The sequence below is a fragment of the Pongo abelii genome, chromosome 13 (genome assembly GCF_028885655.2).
Source record: "Pongo abelii isolate AG06213 chromosome 13, NHGRI_mPonAbe1-v2.0_pri, whole genome shotgun sequence".
In the NCBI taxonomy this organism is placed as follows: Eukaryota; Metazoa; Chordata; class Mammalia; order Primates; family Hominidae; genus Pongo; species Pongo abelii.
The window spans coordinates 41,025,188-41,046,201 of NC_071998.2; the positions used below are offsets into that span (position 1 = coordinate 41,025,188).

General features: G+C 40.1%; 1 protein-coding gene across 8 annotated transcripts in view; it reads right to left on the bottom strand.

Moving 5' to 3' along the window:
• Positions 1–20,738, bottom strand: part of CNTLN (centlein) — a 352,032-nt gene extending 331,294 nt beyond the window's left edge. For 4 of the 8 annotated variants that reach the window (XM_054519817.2, XM_024252705.3, XM_024252704.3 and 1 more), the window contains exons 1-2: positions 20,244–20,738; positions 12,335–12,423 (exon numbers count right to left, since the gene is read on the bottom strand). In XM_054519817.2, the coding sequence (XP_054375792.2) occupies positions 12,335–12,423; positions 20,244–20,603 (449 nt within the window). In that variant the 5' untranslated portion in view covers positions 20,604–20,738. The remainder of the gene's footprint in view (positions 1–12,334; positions 12,424–20,243) is intronic. The other 4 variants (XM_063714190.1, XM_024252706.3, XM_054519818.2 and 1 more) reach the window with 3 other exon arrangements.
• Between the last annotated feature and the right edge of the window lie 276 nt (positions 20,739–21,014).

A 21,014-nucleotide genomic window follows, 5' to 3' on the forward strand; every position in this document is an offset into this window, starting at 1 on the left:
CGCTGAACAGTGAGTGCAGCCCACGGAGGGCTAGCCGAAGCAGGGTGGGGCACCACCTCACCTGGGAAGCGCAAGGGGTGGGGGAATTTTCTCCCCTACCTAAGGGAAGCCATGAAGGACTCAGTCCGAGGAACTCCCGCACAGATACTGTGCTTGTCCCACGGTTTTACATCCCACAAACCAGGAAATTCCCTCCAGTGCCTATCCCACCAGGGCCCTGGGTTTCAAGCACAAAACTGTGCAGCCAATTGGGCGGACACCGAACTAGCTGCAGGAGCTTTTTTTTTTTTCCATACCCTAGTGGCGCCCAGAACGCAAGCGAGAGAGAAGCCATGAAGCCAAGTGGTCTGGCTCAGCGGGTCCCACCCCCACGGAGCCCAAGAAACTAAGATCTGCTGGCTTTAAATTCTCGCTGCCAGGGCAGCAGCAATCTGAGATCTACCTGGGACAGTCAAGGTTGGTGGGGGAAGGGCGTCCACCATTGCTGAGGCTTGAGTAGGCAGTTTTACGGCCACAGTGTAAACAAAGCTGCTGGGAAGTTCGAACTGGGCAGAGCCCACTGCAGCTCAGCAAAACTGCTGTGGCCAGACTGCCAGATTGCTCCTCTCTGGACAGGGCATCTCTATAAAAAGGCAGCAGCCCCAGTCAGGGGCTTATAGCAGACTTAAACGTCCCTGTCTGACAGCTCTAAAGAGAGCAGCGGACCTCCCAGCACAGCGTTCGAGCTCTGCTAAGGGTCAGTCTGCCTCCTCAAGTGGGTCCCTGACTCCCATGTATACTGACTAGGAGATACTGTGTCTGGAATTGGTTCCTTCTGGTGGGTTCTTGGTCTCGCTGACTTCAAGAATGAAGCCGCGGACCCTCGCGGTGAGTGTTACAGTTCTTAAAGATGGTGTGTTCAGAGTTTGTTCCTTCAGATGTGTCCAGAGTTTCTTCCTTCCAGTGGGTTCATGGTCTTGGTGACTTCAAGAGTGAAGCCGCAGACCTTCGCAGTGAGTGTTACAGCTCTTAAAGGTGGCGCGTCCAGAGTTGTTTATTCCTCCCAGTGGTTCGTGGTCTCGCTGACTTCAGGAGTGAAGCCGTAGACCTTCTTAGTGAGTGTTACAGCTCATAAAGGTAGTGCGGACCCAAAGAGTGAGCAGCAACAAGATTTATTGTGAAGAGCGAAAGAACAAAGCTTCCACAGTATGGAAGGGGACCCAAGCAGGTTGCCCGTGCTGGCTCGGGTGGCCAGCTTTTATTCCCTTATTTGGCCCCGTCCATGTCCTGCTAATTAGTCCATTTTACAGAGCGCTGATTGGTCCATTTTACAGAGTGCTGATTGGTCCGTTTTTACAGAGTGCTGATTGGTGTGTTTACAAACCTTTAGCTAGACACAGAGCACTGATTGGTGTGTTTACAATCCTTTAGCTAGACAGAAAAATTCTCCAAGTCCCCACCCAACCCAGAAGCCCAGCTGGCTTCACCTGTCAATATCTCCCAGTTGGGGCCAACAGACACCTCCTACAGGAGAGTTCTGGCTGGCATCTGGCAGGTGCCCCACTGGGTTGAAGCTTTCAAGGAAAGAACAGGCAGCAATCTTTGCTGCTCTGTAGCCTCTACTGGTGATACCCAAGCAAACAGGGTCAGGAGTGGACCTCCAGCAAACTCCAACACACCTGCAGAAGAGGGGCCTGACTATCAGAAGGAAAAGAAACAAACAGAAAGGATTAGCACATCCACTCAAAGACTCCATCTAAAGGTTACCAACATCAAAGACCAAAGGAAGATAAATCCACAAAGATGAGGAAAAAACAGTGCAAAAAGGCTGAAAATTCTAAAAACCAGAATACCTCTCCTCTTCCAAAGGATGACAACTCCTCGCCAGCAAGGGAACAAAGCTGGACAGAGAATGAGTTTGACGAACTGACAGAAGTAGGCTTCAGAAGGTGGGTAATAACAAACAACTCTGAGCTAAAGGACCATGTTCTAACCTAATGCAAGGAAGATAAGAACCTTCAAAAAGAGTCAGTCAAATGGCTAACTAGAATAACCAATGTAGAAAAGAACATAAATGACCTGACAGAGCTGAAAAACACAGCACGAGAACTTTGTGGAGACTACACAAGTATCAATAGCTGAATCAATCAAGCGGAAGAAAAGATATCATTGATTGAAGATCCACTTAATGAAATAAACAGAGAAGACAAGATTAGAGAAAAAAGAATAAAAAGGAAAAAGCCTCCAAGAAATATGGGACTATGTGAAAAGACCAAATCTACATTTGATTGGTGTACCTGAAAGTGACGGAGAGAATGGAACCAAGCTGGAAAACACTCTTTAGGATATTATCCAGGAGAACTTCTCCAACCTAGCAAGACAGAACAACATTCAAATTCAGGAAATACAGAGAATGCCACAAAGATACTCCTCGAGAAGAGCAACCCCAAGACACATAATCAGTAGATTCACCAAGGTTGAAATGAAAGAAAAAATATTAAGGGCAGTAAGAGAGAAACACTGGGTTACCCACAAAGGGAAGCCCATCAGACTAACAGCAGATCTCTCTATAGAGAAACCCTACAAGCCAGAAGAGAGTTAAGGCCAATATTCAATGTTCGTAAAGAAAACAATTTTCAAACCAGAATTTCATATCCATCCAAACTATGCTTCATAAGCGAAGGAGAAATAAAGTCCTTTACAGACAAGCAAATGCTGAGGGATTTTGTCACCACCAGACTTGCCTTACAAGAGCTCCTGAAAGAAGCACTACACATGGAAAGGAACAATCGGTATCTGCCACTGCAAAAACATACCAAATTGTAAAGAACATCGACACTATGAAGAAACTGCATTAACTAATGGGCAAAACAACCAGCTACCATCATGACAGGATCAAATTCACATATAAAAATATTAACCTTAAATGTAAACGGGCTAAATGCCCCAATTAAAAGATACAGATTGCCAAATTGGATAAAGAGTCAAGACCCATCAGTGTGCTGTATTCAGGAGAACCATATCACGTGCAAAGACACACATAGGCTCAAAATACAGGGATGGAAGAATATTTACCAAGCAAATGGAAAGCAAAAAAAAGCAGGAGTTGCAATCCTAATCTCTGATAAAACAGATCTTAAACCAACAAAGATCAAAAGAGACAAAGAAGGGTATTACATGATGGTAAAGGGACCAATGCAGCAAGAGTGAACTATCCTAAATATATATGCACCCAATACATGAACACCTAGATTCATAAAACAAGTTCTTAGACACCTACAAAGAGACTTAGACTCCCACATAATAATAGTGGGTGAGTTTGACACCCCACTGTCAATATCAGACAGATCAATGAAACAGAAAATTAACAAGGATATTCAGGACTTGAACTCAGCTCTGGACCAGGGGGACCTAATAGACATCTACAGAACTCTCCACCCCAAATCAACAGAATATACATTCTTCTCAGCACCACATCACATTGATTCTAAAATGGACCACATAATTGGAAGTAAAACACTACTCAGCAAATGCAAACAAACAGAAATCATAATAAACAGTCTCTCAGACCACAGTGCAACCAAATTAGAACTTAGGATTAAGAAACTCACTCAAAACTGCACAAATACATGGAAACCGAACAACCTGCTCCTGAATGACTACTGGGTAAATAACGAAATGAAGGCAGAAATAAAGATGTTCTTTCAAACCAATAAGAACAAAGAGACAACGTACCCAAATCTCCGGGACACAGCTAAAGCAGTGTTTAGGGGAAATTTATAGTACTAAATGCCCACAAGAGAAAGCACGAAAGATCTAAAATTGACACCCTAACATCACAATTAAAAGGACTAGAGAAGCAACAGCAAACAAATTCAAAAGCTAGCAGAAGACAAGAAATAACTAAGATCAGAGCAGAACTGAAGGAAATAGAGACACAAAAAACCCTTCAAAAACTCAATGAATGCAAGAGCTGGTTTTTTGAAAACATCAACAAAACAGACTGCTAGCCAGACTTATAAAGGAGAAAAGCAAGAAGAATCAAATAGATGCCATAAAAAATGATATAGGGGATATCACCACTGAACCCACAGAAATACAAACTACCATCAGAGAATACTATAAACACCTCTATGCAAATAAACTAGAAAATCTAGAAGAAATGGATAAATTCCTGGACACATACACCCTCCCAATTCTAAGACAGGAAGAAGTCGAATCCTGGAATAGACCAATAACAAGTTCTGAAATTGAGACAGTAATTAAAACCCTATCAACCAAAAAAAGTCAAGGACTAGACGGATTCACAGCCGAATTCTACCAGAGGTACAAAGAGGAGCTGGTACCATTCCTTCTGAAACTATTCCTAACAACAGAAAAAGAGGGACTCCTCCCTAACTCATTTTATGAGGCCAGCATCATCCTGATACCAAAACCTGGCACAGACACAACAAAAAAAGAAAATTTCAGGCCAATATCCCTGATGAACATCGATGCGAAAATCCTCAATAAAATACTGGAAAACCAAATCCAGCAGCACATCAAAAAGCTTATCCACCATGATCAAGTTGGCTTCATCCCTGGGATGCAAGGCTCGTTCAACAAATGCAAATCAATAAATGTAATCACATAAACAGAACTATCACATAAACAGAACCAATGACAAAAACCACACGATTATCTCAATAGATGCAGAAAAGGCCTGCGATAAAATTCAACACCCATTCATGCTAAAAACTCTCAATAAACTAGGTATCAATGGAACATATTTCAAAATAATAAGAGCTATTTATGAGAAATCCATAGCCAATACCATACTGATAGGGCAAAAACTCAAAGCATTCCCTTTGAAAACCAGCATAAGACAAGGATGCCCTCTCTCACCACTCCTATTCAACATAATATTGGAAGTTCTGGCCAGGGCAATCAGGCAAGAGAAAGCAATAAAGCGTATCCAAATAGGAAGAGAGGAAGTCAATTTGTCTCTGTTTGCAGATGACATGATTGTACATTTAGAAAACCCCATGGTCTCAGCCCAAATCTTCCTTAAGCTGATAAGCAACTGCAGTAAAGTCTCAGGATACAAAATCAATGTGCAAAAATCACAAGCATTCCTATACACCAATAACAGACAAACAGCCAAACCACCAGTGAACTCCCATTCACAACTGCTACTAAGAGAATAAAATACCTAGGAATACAACTTACAAAGGATGTGAAGGACCTACTCAAGGAGAACTACAAACCACTGCTCAAGGAAATAAGAGAGGACACAAACAAATGGAAAAACATTCCATGCTCATGGATAGGAAGAATCAATATCGTGAAAATGGCCATACTGCCCAAAGTAATTTATAGATTCAATGCTGTCCCCATCAAGCTACCACTGACTTTCTTCACAGAATTGGAAAAAAATAGTTTAAAGTTCATATGGAACCAAAAAAGAGCCCGCATAGCCAAGACACTCCTGGGCAAGAAGAACAAAGCTGGAGGCATCATGCTACCTGACTTCAAACTACATTTCAAGGCTACAGTAACCAAAACAGCATGGTACTGGTACCAAAACAGATATATAGACCAATGGAACAGAATGGAGGCCTCAGAAATAACACCACACAGCTACAACCATCTGATCTTTGACAAACCTGAAACACACAAGCAATGGGGAAAAGCTTCCCTATTTAATAAATGGTGTTGGGAAAACTGGCTAGCCATATGCAGACAACTGAAACTGGACCCCTTACTTACACCTTTTACAAAAATAAACTCAAGATGGATCAAAGACTTAAACGTAAGACCTAGGACCATAAAAATCTTAGAAGAAAACCTGGGCAATACCATTCAGGACATAGGCATGGGCAAAGACTTCATATCCAAAACACCAAAAGCAATGGCAACAAAAGCCAAAATAGACAAATGGGATCTAATTAAACTAAAGAGCTTCTGCACAGCAAAAGAAACTATCATCAGAGTGAACAAGCAACCTACAGAATGGGAGAAAATGTTTGCAATCTATCCATCTGACAAAGGGCTAATATCCAGAATCTACAAAGAACTTAAACAAATTTACAAGAAAAAAAACAATTCCATCAAAAAATCGGCAAAGGATATGAACAGACACTTCTCACAAGAAAACATTTATGCAGCCAACAGACATATGAAAAAATGCTCATCATCACTGGTCATTAGAGAAATGCAAATCAAAACCACAACGAGATACCATCTCACGCCAGTTAGAATTGTGATCATTAAAAAGTCAGGAAACAGGCCGGGCGCAGTGGCTCATGCCTGTAATCCCAGCACTTTGGGAGGCCAAGGTGGGCAGATCACAAGGTCAGAAGATCGAGACCATCCTGGCTAACATGGTGAAACCCCATCTCTACTAAAAATACAAAAAATTAGCCTGGCATGGTGGTGGGCGCCTGTAGTCCCAGCTACTCGGGGGGCTGAGGTAGGAGAATGGCATGAACCCGGGAGGCAGAGCTTGCAGTGAGCCGAGATCGCGCCACTGCACTCCAGCCTGGGCGACAGAGCAAGACTCGGTCTCCAAAAAAAAAAAAGGAAGAAAGAAAATAAAAAAAGTCAGGAAACAATAGATGCTGGAGAGAATGTGGAGAAATAGAAACACTTTTACACTGTTGGTGGGGGTGTAAATTAGTTCAACCATTGTGGAAGATAGTGTGGCGATTCCTCAAGGATCTAGAACTAGAAATACCATTTGGCCCAGCAATCCCATTACTGGGCATATACCCAAAGGATTATAAATCATTCTACGATAAAGACTCATGCACACATATGTTCACTGTGGCAGTATTCACAATAGCAAAGACTTGGAACCAACCCAAATGTCCATCAATGACAGACTGGATAAAGAAAATGTGGCACATATACACCATGGAATACTACACAGCCATAAAAAGGGATGAGTTTATGTCCTTTGCAGGGACGTGGATGAAGCTGGAAACCATCATTCTCAGCAAACTATCACAAGATCAGAAAACCAAACACCGCATGTTCTCACTCATAAGTGGGAGTTGAACAACGAGAACACATGGACACAGGGAGGGGAACATCACACACTGGGTCCTGTCGGAGGTGGGGGCTATGGGAGGGATAACATTAGGATAAATACCTAATGTAGGTGACACGTTGATGGGTGCAGCAAGCCACCAGGGCACATGTATACCTACATAACAAACTGCACATTCTGCCCATGTAACCCAGAACTTAAAGTATGATAATAAAAATAAAAATAAAAAAAATAATTGTGGCACTATTGTAGTCATTTGCAGGTACACACAAAGTGGCAAAAAATTTGAGTCACACAACCCACGTTTCCAACTGATGTCAAATAAGGTGACATTCTGCTTCAGCTCTTATACTATAAACACAAGTTTCCTTTTCACGGTTTATTTAGTACCACACTTGTCACATTTTGGTGCTTGTTTTTGATGACTTCAGTCCTTCAAATGATCATCAAGCACAGTGCTTAAGTGCTGGCTAGTGTTCCTAAGTATAAGAAGGTTGTGACATGCCATAGGGAGAAAACAATGTGTTAGATAAGTTTTGTTCAGGCATGAGTTAACAGTGCTGTTGGCCAAGAGTTCAACGTCAATGAATCAAAAATAAATGAAGTATCTTTAAACAGAAACACACATAAAATGAGGCTATGTATTGATCAGTTGACAAAATTGTTGTGACCAGAGGCTCACAGGAACCTAACCCCTTACTTCCTCTAGGAGTAATAGTTCAGTGTTAGCTAATTAAGTATTTGTAGTGACTTTACAGAACATTACTGTTAATAACTAGAATTGTCTGTAAACACTAAAGTAATTGTAGGTAAAATAGCATGATATCTAGGATGTGCTTCAAAATCCATTAGTGGTAGAAGGAGAGAGAGAATAGAGGTTTATAGATGAAACAAGATTGTCCGTGTGTTGATAACTGTTCAAGGTGAGTGATGGGTACACATGAGTGTTCAATAATGTATTCTCTCTGTCTTTGCATCTAATTAAAATTTCTCCATAATAAAAAGTAAAGCATATACACACAACACATCTACACAGACAGTCCAAATGGGTACTACTGGCATATGAAGTAGAGTAGTATAATTCTTTAATTGGGCAGGATTATTCTTTTCATTTCAAGATGTTTAGCAATCTCAGCCTCTATTCACTAGGTCAGTAGCACAACCGGTTGAAACCAATAATACAGGGCAAACTTTATTCAAAAAGCCATTCATCATGGCATTATTATACTATTTTTAAAAATAGCCCTAATGTAGAACAAAATTACAGTGGTTAAATACAAATATGCTATATCTAAATAATAGAATATACTACAACCCTAAAAATGATATTATACTTCTTTCTGAGAGGATGAGCTAACAACACAACACGGACAATCCCAAGTCACACCACATTAAATAAATCCTTATCAGCATGGGAAACAAGAGAAGCAGCCATAAATGAACTATAAATCTGACAAATATCTTAAAAACAGAAGCATAGACTCATAGAGACAAATAAACCGAGGGAGAAAAATTATAATCCAAAACCTAAATAGAAGTTTACAGAAGAGGATGCTGCTTTTCATAGAAGAGGCCCCAGAAAGGCTATAAGTACCCAATTAGTAAGTACAGAGAGCAGAAGCCCACAGGAATCAAAACAATTAATGAAGAAAGCATTCACCAAAAAAAGCTGAGCCTCCCACTTATCCATGTTCAGAACAGCTACCTGCAGCATTTGCCTACATCAAATGGCCAAAAACTGCATTCAAAACCATTTGTCCGGCAAAGATCCCTACTCAGAGTGTTGGGCAAGCAACAGAATTAGAAAAGGGCCTGACTTAAAAGGACCTAACTCTCATTCACTACAATGAAGTCTATCTACTACACACCTTTCAGGAAAGCCTGTGGATAGGCCCTTCCCCAAGCCTTACAAAAAGGCCATAGGCAATCCTTACATTCAAATGAGAAACCTTCTGGTAAACAGATATACAAAAAACACAAAGCAAACCCATATGAGCAACATACCTATACAAAGCAAGGCAGTGAAGGTTCATTATACACTTGAAGAAAATCAACAGCATCAAAGAGAAAGACAAGTAAATTTTTTTTAATTTAAAAAAGAGAAAGACTAGGAAGAACAAACAGAAGTTACCCAACAGAAAACAAAGATAATGCAAGAAACAGAAAAGAACTCAAAAATTATAATCAGAAAGATTAAAATATTGTTCTATTAAAGAAAGCTACTTTGAAAAAGGAAAAAATTTAAAAATAAGTAATTTTTATAAGTAAAAATTTGATTTCTAAAATTTTAAAATTCAAATAATCAAAGAGAATCTTCATCCATTTGGGCTGCTATAACAAAATACCTTAGATTGGGTAATTTATAAACAACAGAAATGTATTGCTCACAGCTCTGGAGGCTGAAAAGTCCAAGATCAAGGCACCAGCAGATTCAGTGTCTGGTGAGGGTCTGTTCCATGTAAATGACACCTTCTGTATCCTCACATGGCAGAAGAGAAGGGAGGCTCCTTAAACCCCTTTATAAGGGCACTAATCCCATTTATAAGGGCCAAGCCCTCATGATGTAATCACTTCCAAAAGGCCTCATCAATATTATCACATTGGGTATTAGGGTTCAACATATGAATTTTGGAGGGACACCAACATTCAGATCATAGCATAGAGCAAACAGAAGAATTCCACTTATTGATGGAACAAAAAGTACGAAGGCCACTGAGGAGATACAACAAAAGATAAAAAGATGGAAAACATGAGATAAGACAGAAAAGAGAGAAGGTCAAATCCATAAGATCCAACCTCTAACAGAGTGCTAAAACAAAGAATACAATGAAGAAAAAATATGAGAACATTTTATCAATCAAAAGAAAATCTTAAGTTTTGAAATGGAAAGGCCCACCAAAGGCTAAGAAGGATAAATTTTCAAAGGACCCAAATAAACAGATGATGTTGAGATTTCACAATAGCGCACCTAAAGAGAAAATCCTACAAGCTTCAAGCAAGTATCTAGGAAGAAACAAGAATCACACTGATGGTCTCCTTGGTAGCATTACTGTATGCTCAATTTAGATAACAGAACTATGCTTTCAAAAATCCAAGGCAAAAATACATGGACATAAAATATTATGTTCAGCTGAAGTGCCAACTAAGCATAAGGGCAAAAGAAAGACATTTTCAGTCATTTAAGGAGTCAGAAAATGTACCACCTGTCCATCCTTTCTGAGAAAAAAAATACTTGAAAATAATCCAACAAAAAATAAAAGGACAATCTGGCATCCTAGAAACTGTGTAATAAGTTCAGCTGTACAACGAAAAGAAAACCTATGATGACAAACATGAGTAGGTTTAGAAAGGAATTTGTCCAAATCCATACCATAAGCCAAAGAGGACAAGGAAAAATGTTCTCAGCCTGTTATACAAATGTCTGACGAAGAACATAGACATTCTTTATAAGAAAAAGTAAAGAGAAGGGCAATGAGAAATTCCAGGGGGGAAATGCTGTCCAGGAAGTCCACGGTTTAAAAATTAAACAGACCGAAATGGATCATAATTTGGATAACTAATGGACTATACAGAAAGATCATCTATTTGACCTTGATATTTAGAATATTCTTTTTAACAGACATAGGTTGAATATTCAGCATATCATTTTCACTTCTCAATGGATGTGAACATACTACATGGTTCTCTAGGAAATATTTACATAGTCATAAAATTATAAATGCCACTATTGTTTCCAATTTCAAAAATAAACTCAAAATCCAAAGTATCTCACAGTGTAATCTACAGACATCAGAATTACCTGGAAATGTTATTTTAAACTTTATTTTAAACCTAGATCCCACCCCTAGAGATTCAGTAGATCAGGTAAAAGGCTCAGAGATCTTCATTTTAATAAATTCTCCAAGTATAACTTGTGCACACTAAATTTTGAGAGTCATAGTTATAAAGCAGTAATCTCCAAAATGTCTCATTACACCTTATCAACAAAAGACTTCTGAATACCTACGTCTAATATACATATGTACATTTCTTTATAAATTGTATGTTATACGAATATATACTTTGTATATTATAAATACGAAAAACAGACATTGCAAAGAATGAGGAAAATGACCTAACAATAATTTAATATCTGCTTCCGCTTAACCAAGAGAAAAGTAAAAATTATGGATAGGTTTAGAAAGTTTTAAAAAATAACAAATACAAGGAGAGGAGAATAAAGAATCACAGAAATGACAATTGAAGTCCCAAGGCTTCTCTAGAAGGCTTATTCTACTAAAAAAACAGAGGGAGTCTGAGAGTGATCACATTTCATCTCAAAAATGATTGAGGAAGTAACAAAGCTACTTCAACAAAAGACTTAATTCTGATCATCAGACGGAAAAAAAATGATTGATGAATTAGACATAGAAGCAACATGAGAAGAAACTGATTATACTATTTTAAGTGTTCATAATAACCAAAGATGGTAAAATTAGACATACTCAGGCATGTATCACAGATTTTTAACAAGTCAAATCTCAGACAACACTGGAATGATCCCAGGACTAGAGACTACAAGGGTGAATATAATTCAAGTAATAAAAAATGATATTCAGATTTTAGGATCATGATTCTAATTTTTAAAAAAGGAAAAGGTATCCATATGCTTAGCTTCTCATTTAAGAAGTATAATGAAATCCATTTACTAGGAAAGCAAGTGTTTTAATTGCTGTGCTAAGTGTCATGGGAATACTGTATACCAAATGTTTGATAGAGAGAACCCAGCATCATTCCACTGTTTCTAATAACCAAGGAGAGGCCCAACAATCTACAGTTAAATGACTGGGCAGTTCCTACAGGATAATATGGAGTGCTAAGTAAAATCCTTTAACCTATTCCAGAACACTTACTCTACACTGGCAAGGTCATCTCAGGCTTTCAATTACACACTGCAATTATCTAAGGGGAAAAATGAGTCACGTCTAGTAAGTTCCCTATAGAGGCAGTCTATGGAGTAATAAATCAAACAACAGGGACTTCGCCAATTTTTAAGGTTGGACTGTAACAGCTCAAGACACACACACACAGTATTTAAGACACAGTTTTATCTCTTAGCTACACACTCTCCAAATATGTCAGAATATGAACAGGAACAGGGCCTACCTGTACCTGGTGAACTGGCACCCTTCATAATAAATCCAACAATTTTAATTTTCAGCTCCACATTTATTTAGAAATTAAATGAATCCCTTTAGGAGATTAATGATAAGTACTAACTTTAATAATGAAGAGAAACAAACTGAACACACCAAATACTCATGAAAAAATAATTTGAGAGCTCACCTTTCCACAACCAAACTGACCACTTGTGTGAGATCTGGGTTTGTAACCTGGAGACGTTTCCACAAAGCCCATACAAATTCTTTATCAGCCTTAAAGAAATAAAAGAGAATTTAGATGCATTGCTTTGTAGTGATAGTGAAATAAGATACTACATTGAATTTTAAAATGAAAAAACAATTACTTGATCCCTAGTTGTATAATTACATCAACTGATTCTCTTTAAAGGAATGGGGTAAAGCTTTATTTTAAAAAGTTATTACACAGATAATCCACATTCACTTTTACTATTTCTATCACCTATATTTTGGGATGCAACTGTTGAAATGCTAAATATCTAGTTAAATTTGCTCTAAAAGGAAACTTCCCTCCCTGCTGCCCCATTTTCAGCTCCCCTTTTATCAAAACTCCTTGAAAGAGTTGCCTGTAATTACTATGTCTATTTCCTATGTCCCATTCACTCTATAATGCTTCCTAATAAGATTTTCCTAACCACCATTATGCTAAAATCATTATTCAAGGTCCTCTATATTGCCAAATCCAAAGGACAATGGGTAGTTTCAGTCCTTATTACCTAGGTTAGTTGTTATTAACCTTGGCTGACAAGTATCTCTTTTGAGGAGCTTTTAAAAAATAGGGATGAATTAGAGATTCTGATTAATTGGCCTTAGGTTAGAGCTAAGCATCAGTATGTTTTAAAAGTGCCTTGAGTGAATCTGTGCACTCTGGGTTGAGAACCACTGCCCTAGGTGACCTCATATCAGGCCCATGATTTTAAGTACCAACTGTATACACTGAGACTCGCACATTTCTATCTAGAGCCATTTCCCGTACTCTTAGGTCCAGACTTGTATCTCCAACTGCATATTCAATAATTCCACTTGAAAACCTAATAGATATCTTAAATTTAACTTGTCCAAAATAAAATTATTGGTTCCTTACCCTCTCACAAATCTGCCCCTCTCTCTCCCAGAAATTGATACTGCCATCTATTCATTTACTCAAAGATCTAAAACAGTGGTGTCCAACCTTTTGGCTTCCCTGGGCCACAGTGGAAGAAGAAGAATTACCTTGGGCCACATATAAAATACACTAACACTAACAATAGTTAATGAGCTAAAACAAAAATTGCAAAATAAATCTCATAATGTTTTAAGAAAGTTTAAGAATTTGTGTTAGGCCGCATTCAAAGCCATCCTGGGCTGCATGCGGCCCACCTGTGGGCCAGGTGTTAGGGTTAGGTTGATCTAAAACTTAGAAGTCAATCTTGTTTATTCTTCTTTTTTTTTTTTTTTTTTTTTTTTCTGAGACAGTCTTGCTCTGTCGCCCAGGCTGGAGTGCAGCGGCGCAGTCTCAGCTCACTGCAACCTCTGCCTCCCAGGTTCAAGTGATTCTTCTCCCTCAGCCTCCTGAGTAGCTGGGACTACAGGCACGCACCACCACACCCAGCTAATTTTTGTATTTTTAGTAGATACAGAGTTTCACCATATTGGCCAGGCTGGTCTCGAACTCCTGACCTCATGCCTCCTAAAGTGCTGGGATTACTGGCATGAGCCACCGTGCCCGGCCAATCTTGCTTATTCTTTTCTCCTCACAGTTCATATTCAAATCATCAATAAACCCTACTGTCCTTATCTACATGACAGGCAAATTCTGACCACTCTCACCACTTCTACCACTATCACCCTAGTCGAAGTCAATTCCGTCTCTTCCCCAGCTATCTATCATGGTCTCATAGCCTTACAACTCAAAACTCTCCAGTGAGTTTCCATCAAATTAGGAAACTAATCCAAACTCTGTGTCAAGGCTACAAGACTCCATATGGCCTGGCCCATATACACCTGCCCAACCTCATCTGTCACTTTCCTCCTTGTTCACACAGACTTTCTAATTCTACTTGCTCCACTTGAACCAGGGCCAATGCACATACTGCATCATCCATCACAGTTTCACATAGAGTATTCCCTCACTTCATTCAAGTCTTTGCTGAAATAATATCTCAAGTGAATTCTTCCCTGACTACTATCACAGCCACCAAAACCCCCAAGTCTCTAGTAACCCCTTTTCCAGTTACAATTTTTTTTCACAGCACATTTCATTTAATAATCCTGTATGTTTAGTGATTTGGTTTTACTTGTGTGGCAGATATCTCAATTTCTGTCTCCATCATCCATTCTCTCTTTTTAGTTACAGAAACAATTCTGCCCAAGTAACAGACCAAGCTCTCTTGCCTTATGGGTTATATGACTAAGTTCTGTCAATGAAATAAAAGTGCTGTTGGAAACTTAAAGGAAATCTTAAAATTAGACTTGTGTCTACCCATTGTTAGAAATATTCTTCCCAGTCTGTTGTTGCTTATTTATGATGATTTTTTTTGAAAAAGCAAGTTATTAATTTTACATACTCAAACGTATCCATCTTTTCAATTATGGCTTATGGATTTTATGTTCCAGTTAGAAAAGCCTTCTCTATTTCAAGATTAGAAATATATTTACCCATTTCTTCTTCTGGAATTTTTTTTAATATTTTTTAATCAACAGATTAAAATTGCATATATTTATGGCATACAACATAATGTTTTATGTATACATTTTAGAATGATTAAATCAAGCTAATTAACATAACCATTAGGGCGAGCACAGTGGGTCACATCTGTAATCCCAGCATTTTGGGAGGTCAAGATGGGAGGGGATCATCTGAGCCCAGGAGTTTGAGACTGGCCTGGGCAACATAGTGAGACCCCCATCACCACAAAAAACTTAAAAATTAGCTAGCCATAGTGGAATACGCCTGTAGTTCCAGCTACTCAGGAGGCTGAGGGTGGGATGATTGCTGAGCCCGGGAGGTCAAGGCTACAATGAGCCATGATCATGCCACCATACAGCCTGGGCGACAGACCAACACCCTATCTCAAAAAACAAAGAAAAAAACATAACCATTACCTCATACACCCACCATTTTTTTGTGATGAGAGCACTTAAAATCTATTCTCTTAGTAATTTTCAAGTACACAATCTATTGTTATTAAGTATAACACCATGCTGTACAGTAAGTCTGGTGATATGAAAAACAGTAAATTCTTTTGTGAACAATAAAATGTTACAAATGGATTGTGGAACTATGTTATGTATGAGTTTTGTGAGTTTTTCCAGTTATTTAAATGCTATACTATGTTCAATTTGGATTACACCTAGAATTACTAAAAAAACTTTCATATACAAAAAATAAAGTCCCCCCCAAAAAACACAGAACTAGTTTCCAAACTGTTCCAGACATTAATACAAGGAAACTATTATCAATCACTCATATTCTCTTTATATTTTTTCCTTCCTTCAGGCACTTAAAGATGTTCTTTTTAAATAACAAAAATAAAAACCTTGGCCAGGTGCGGTAGCTCACCTCTATAAGGCTGAGATGGACAAATGGCTTAAGTCCAGAAGTTCGAGACCAACCTGGACCACACAGGGAGACAGAGACCCCATCTCTACAAAAAATACAAAAATTAGCCTAGCGTGGTGGCACACCTGTAGTCCTAGCTACTCTGGAGGCTGAGGTGGGTGGATCCTTTGAGCCCAGGAGGTAAAAGCTGCAATGAGCCATAATTGCACCACTGTACTCCAGTGTGGGTGACAGAGGGAGACTGTCACAAATAAAATGAAAACAAAAAATAAAAACCTAACATTACTCACTATAAAATTCCCTTTTTTTTTTTTTGAGACAAAGTCTCACTCTGTTGCCCAGGCTGGAGTGCAGTGGTGCAACCTCAGCGCACTACAACCTTCGCCTCCCAAGTTCAAGCAATTCTCCTGCCTCAGCTTCCCATGTAGCTGGGATTAATGGTGCATGCTGCCACACTCTGCTAATTTTTGTATTTTAGTAGAGACTGGGTTTCACCATGTTGGCCAGGCTGGTCTCAAACTCCCAACCTCAAGTGATCCGCCCATCTCAGCCTCCCAAACTACTGTCATTATAAAATTATTTATTCTCAGGCCAGGCGCAATGGCTCACACCTGTAATCCCAGCACTTTGGGAGGCCAAGGCAGGCAGATCACAATGTCAGGAGTTCGAGACCAGCTTGACCAACACGGTGAAACCCCGTCTCTACTAAAAATACAAAAATCAGCCAGGCGTGGTGGCACGCACCTGTAATCCCAGCTACTCAGGAGGCTGAGGCAGGAGAATAGCTTGAACCAGGGAGGCAGAGGTTGCAGTGAGCCCAGATTGCACCACTGCACCCCAGCCTGGGCATCTAAAAAAAAAAATTCTTTTTTCTCACTATAGAACTTCCAAACAGAACCAAATAATAATTTTTAAAAATTAAAAATAAAAATTCTTAATCATTTTCACAAAGTTTATTAAACTTGGGCTATGAAACAGTTGACTAAATACTAAATACTAGGTCTAAATTTCCCTGGAATTGGATTGGTTTTGTCTTTCATCAACTGACATGGAAATAGATACCATCTATACAAACACAGACACCCCAAATTGCCATTTTTCACTGGGTACCTAGTCCCACAAAAAATAATTTAGTGTTGGCAATATATTAAGCCCTCAATTCACCTCTACTGGAGGAATGAACTCAACAAACACTTGAAACTGTTTCCTAAATCTAAACAAATATTTGGTCATCAGAGCTCAGGGCAAAGGATGTCAAGAGTTTACTTACAAAATATGGCACCAAGTAGCCACTTAGTAAATTATTAGCATGAAAAATAATTTCACAAAAAGACTCACTAAGTAGAATACAGCTACAAACAACTGATGGAATTACACAGTAAGTTCTCAAATTTGTTTTTCTTTGTGAATAAATGAAGTTTCAACACATCTAAATTTCTAACATAAAATACAACTGGCTGACTTCTCTGATCACATATGATTCCAACATCGCCTGCTTCAAAAGTTGGTTTCACCATTAAAGTTGATGAGCTTTAATGATGAAACTAATTTCATATTTCATTTAAATATCCTAATTTTTTTCCTAAAACTGGCTTATAGGTTTAGTCAATATTTTTGCCTGATACCAAAAAATAAGCTTTATAAATGCTATATAAACATATTACTCTTTCTATGTAAACACAACACTTTTTTCTCATCTCACTCTATAAATGGTGATAAATGTACAAATACACATGCCCCAGCATGCTTTATCGCAAACAGAACACATTCTTGAAATATGTAATCAAAATTAAAAGTGTAGTGGAGTTAGGTTCTAAATTAGTGAAATAGGGCATTAAATGTCATGGATGCAAAATTACCCTTTGGAACACCCTTGAAAAATTCCTTAGGAAAAAGCTACATTTGGAAGCTAACCTACTACCCTCAGTAAGTCCAATACAGATAGCTTTTCTTCCCTCATTGAAATTAATCACTTTTTCTTCAGATAAGCATTATTTATAGTTCACTTGCTAATCAGGGGGCCATATTTTTTTAAAGTTTAATTAGATAATACAATCACTTAGAGTGGGATGAGATGCTGATATTAAGAGAAACATTTGATTGCTTTCTATTACATGCTTATTCTGAGGCATTCCAATGATGTAGAATGGTATGGGGAATTACTCAAACTTCACCAAGCACACATCATTGAATTCCCATAAGTTGAATGTGAAAGCAAAACAAATTAAATGAAGCTACTACTTATGACCATGGACTAATTAGCAGTGTTCTTTTTCCTAAACTATGTCTCAATCATTGTTGGGTTCTGAAATTAATTTAGATCTGGACAGCATTTTTTAAAGGAATAGAACTGAAAAAATATCAGCGCACACAGTGTTAGAGTATGTATCCTTTCTGAAGATATATGTATGTATATGTGTGTACTTACTAGGTTGAGATACAAAATTTTACTTCGAGTTGTAATTTTCAGCAGTTTTAATGCTATGTATTCTTGGGTACTGTGATTTCTAGCTGAATAAATAAGCAGGAGAATATACTTTAAAAGATATAAAAGTGAATATTTAATCACCTAAATGCTTTTTTACAAAACAATTGGGAGTTAAATTATTATTTTTCCCCAAGATTCCCCAAGAGCAGGAGTCTGATTTGACTAAGATTTTTATGGTGCGGGATACTGCCTACAATTATATAAGAGTATTAATATTACAAAATCTAAGAGAACATCATTCTAGACTACTATGACCATCTCTGTATTCTTACATTTGCCAAGAGTATGTCAATCATTTTCCTAGTCTATATATGTCCGAGGTCACAAAAGCCAACACCATGTTTGGAGCCACATTTTTAAAGAATGTAAGTATTTGTGGGAAGAGGTTCATCAGGCTGTTTCCAATAGACTGACTTCCTTAACCAAGTCGGTCATAAAAAAGTATCTTAGCTCTTTAGCCGGCTAAAGGCCTAACTATGTGGGGAGGCAGAAGTGGGAGGAAAGTGTGGAAAATATGCCAAAGAGTGTCTTAGATTAGGACTCAGAGTATCAAAGGCCTTTATCATGGGTTCACATCTTAAAACTCCCCAAAGGGTGAGGTCTGCAGATGACAAATGCTTCAATTCATTGTTGTCATTTATTTATCCCTTTGCTCCTTATCCAACGAAGAACAGAAAAATGGTAAAACGAAGAGGGCACCACATAAAATGTCCCAACCTTGTTTAACCAAAGGCACATTCAATTTGAAGATGGTCCCATTTTTACATCCTTCACTCAGTCAGCAAGGACCTATAAAACGGGCAAAAGAATCCAACAGAACAAACTATGAGAGAATGAATTTCTGTAATCCCAGCACTTTGGAAGGCCAAGGCTGGCGGATCACGAGGTCAGGAGATCGAGACTGTCCTGGCTAACACGGTGAAACCCCATCTCTACTAAAAACACAAAAAATTAGCCGGGCGTGGTGGCGGGCACCTGTAGTCCCAGCTACTCGGGAGGCTGAGGCAGGAGAATGGCGTGAACCCGGGAGGCGGAGCTTGCAGTGAGCCGAGACTGCACCACTGCACTCCAGCCTGGGCGACAGAGAATGAATTTCATTAACTGTTTTATTAAACTGATGATACTGTTCACAAAGTTACTTTGATGTTCAGCAGTTCCTAATTGGTTTCTACCTTGAAGACAGAGTGACTTAAAGATCTACTGTTCAGTGAGTTTCCCACATCCAATCTCCCAACCCTATCTAAAGGTTCTGGTAAAATCAAAAGAGATGATGTTAAGGATGCAAAACTAAAGGAAAATTCAATCTCTTTGAACATGAGTATAGTCAAGTCCATCCTTACAAAAACTCTACAAACAGGAAAGTAATGTTAATGCAATTGATTTAGCAAATGTTTTTCACTGGCAAGATCACATGAAAATGTGATTTCTCACTCAAGGACCGCGGAATTACTATAGCTGGTTAATAAACAAGTACCAAGCATCATCTATTGTTAAGTTCCCGGCTCTGAGACTTTCTAAACGTTACTCGTCTGTGTTTACAACTTAAGTTTGACTGGGTAAAAACAAAGCCAAGTGTGGGTTTGAAATTTTAAAAACAGGCTCCTTCATCGATGGATTTTACTTTAACAAAAGTGTTTACACTTTCCTGTTCATTTCAACTAGTGGACTGCATGTCACTCATGGCCCCCGGCAGGTATCAGCTACCGTCACCACCAAGAACTTGGGCTTTGGGGGAAGGGGAGAGGATGCGATTGCGACTATCCAAGTGACCAAAACCAAACCCGAGCGCGGAGGCGAAGCCTGTCTGGCCGCAGTTCGGAAAGGGGCAGGGGCCCGGGGTCGGGGAGCCGGGCGCACCCGCGTCCCTCCAGCCCCCGGCAGCGGGCGAAGCAGGGTGTGCATCCGCCAGGGAGTGTCGCTGGGCGGGGCTGGGTAGGTCCTAAGGCAGAGGGAGAAAGGCGCGCCTCCCCACGGGTCCCGGCCCCGCTGTGGTGGGGAAAGGGGGGCTGAGAGAGTCCTCGATACCTGACACAGGGCCAACTCCTCCTTTAGGCTGCTCAGCTCTTCCTCCAGCAGCTGCGTCCGGGTCACCATCGCCTCCTCTACCGAGATGCCCTCTAGCCGTCTGGACCCCATGGGCGCGCTGAGGAGGGGAGCATGAGCCGGAGCTGCCCCCCCAGGCCCTCGCCGGCCCCCTGACCCTTCTTCGCCCACCCAGATTTTATCACTTTTGTCCGCGACCACCTCCCGCGCTGCGCCGGCAAAACCCGAGGCCTCGCTGCGCACTGCGTGTACCTCAGCTCCCCGCCCAACACGTGGGGACCTGGGGCCCAACTGTCGCGCTGGGGGCGAAGGGTGCCGTGAGGGAGGCGAACGCGCCGCCATGGCTGCGGCTGCTAACGGGTCAAGTTCCCTGTTGGAAACTCCACCTCCCTTTCCCCAACCCGGCGAGCCCGGAACGGCGAACCGCGCATGCGCGAGTCTTTTCCCGCCTTGGCCCGCGGTGTCCTGTGTTCTCTGGTCCTGGCCGGCTTCCCGCGGGCAATGCGCCCAGCGCGAGCGTTGGGGTACGCACGCGCCGTGGCCCGAAAGGGTAAGGCTGGTCCGCCGGGCAGGCCATCCCGACGTCCTGTGCCTGAGTCCTTGGCCAGGATCGCCTGGATTTCCCGCCCACCTAAAGCCCTGCCTGCCACTTACATCCCACCTCTTAAAGCCTTCCTTGACAAGCCCCCAGCCCCAAATGATCCTTAACTGTGAAATCCCTCTCCTTCGAGGCCCCTGCCAACTCGTGTGTCA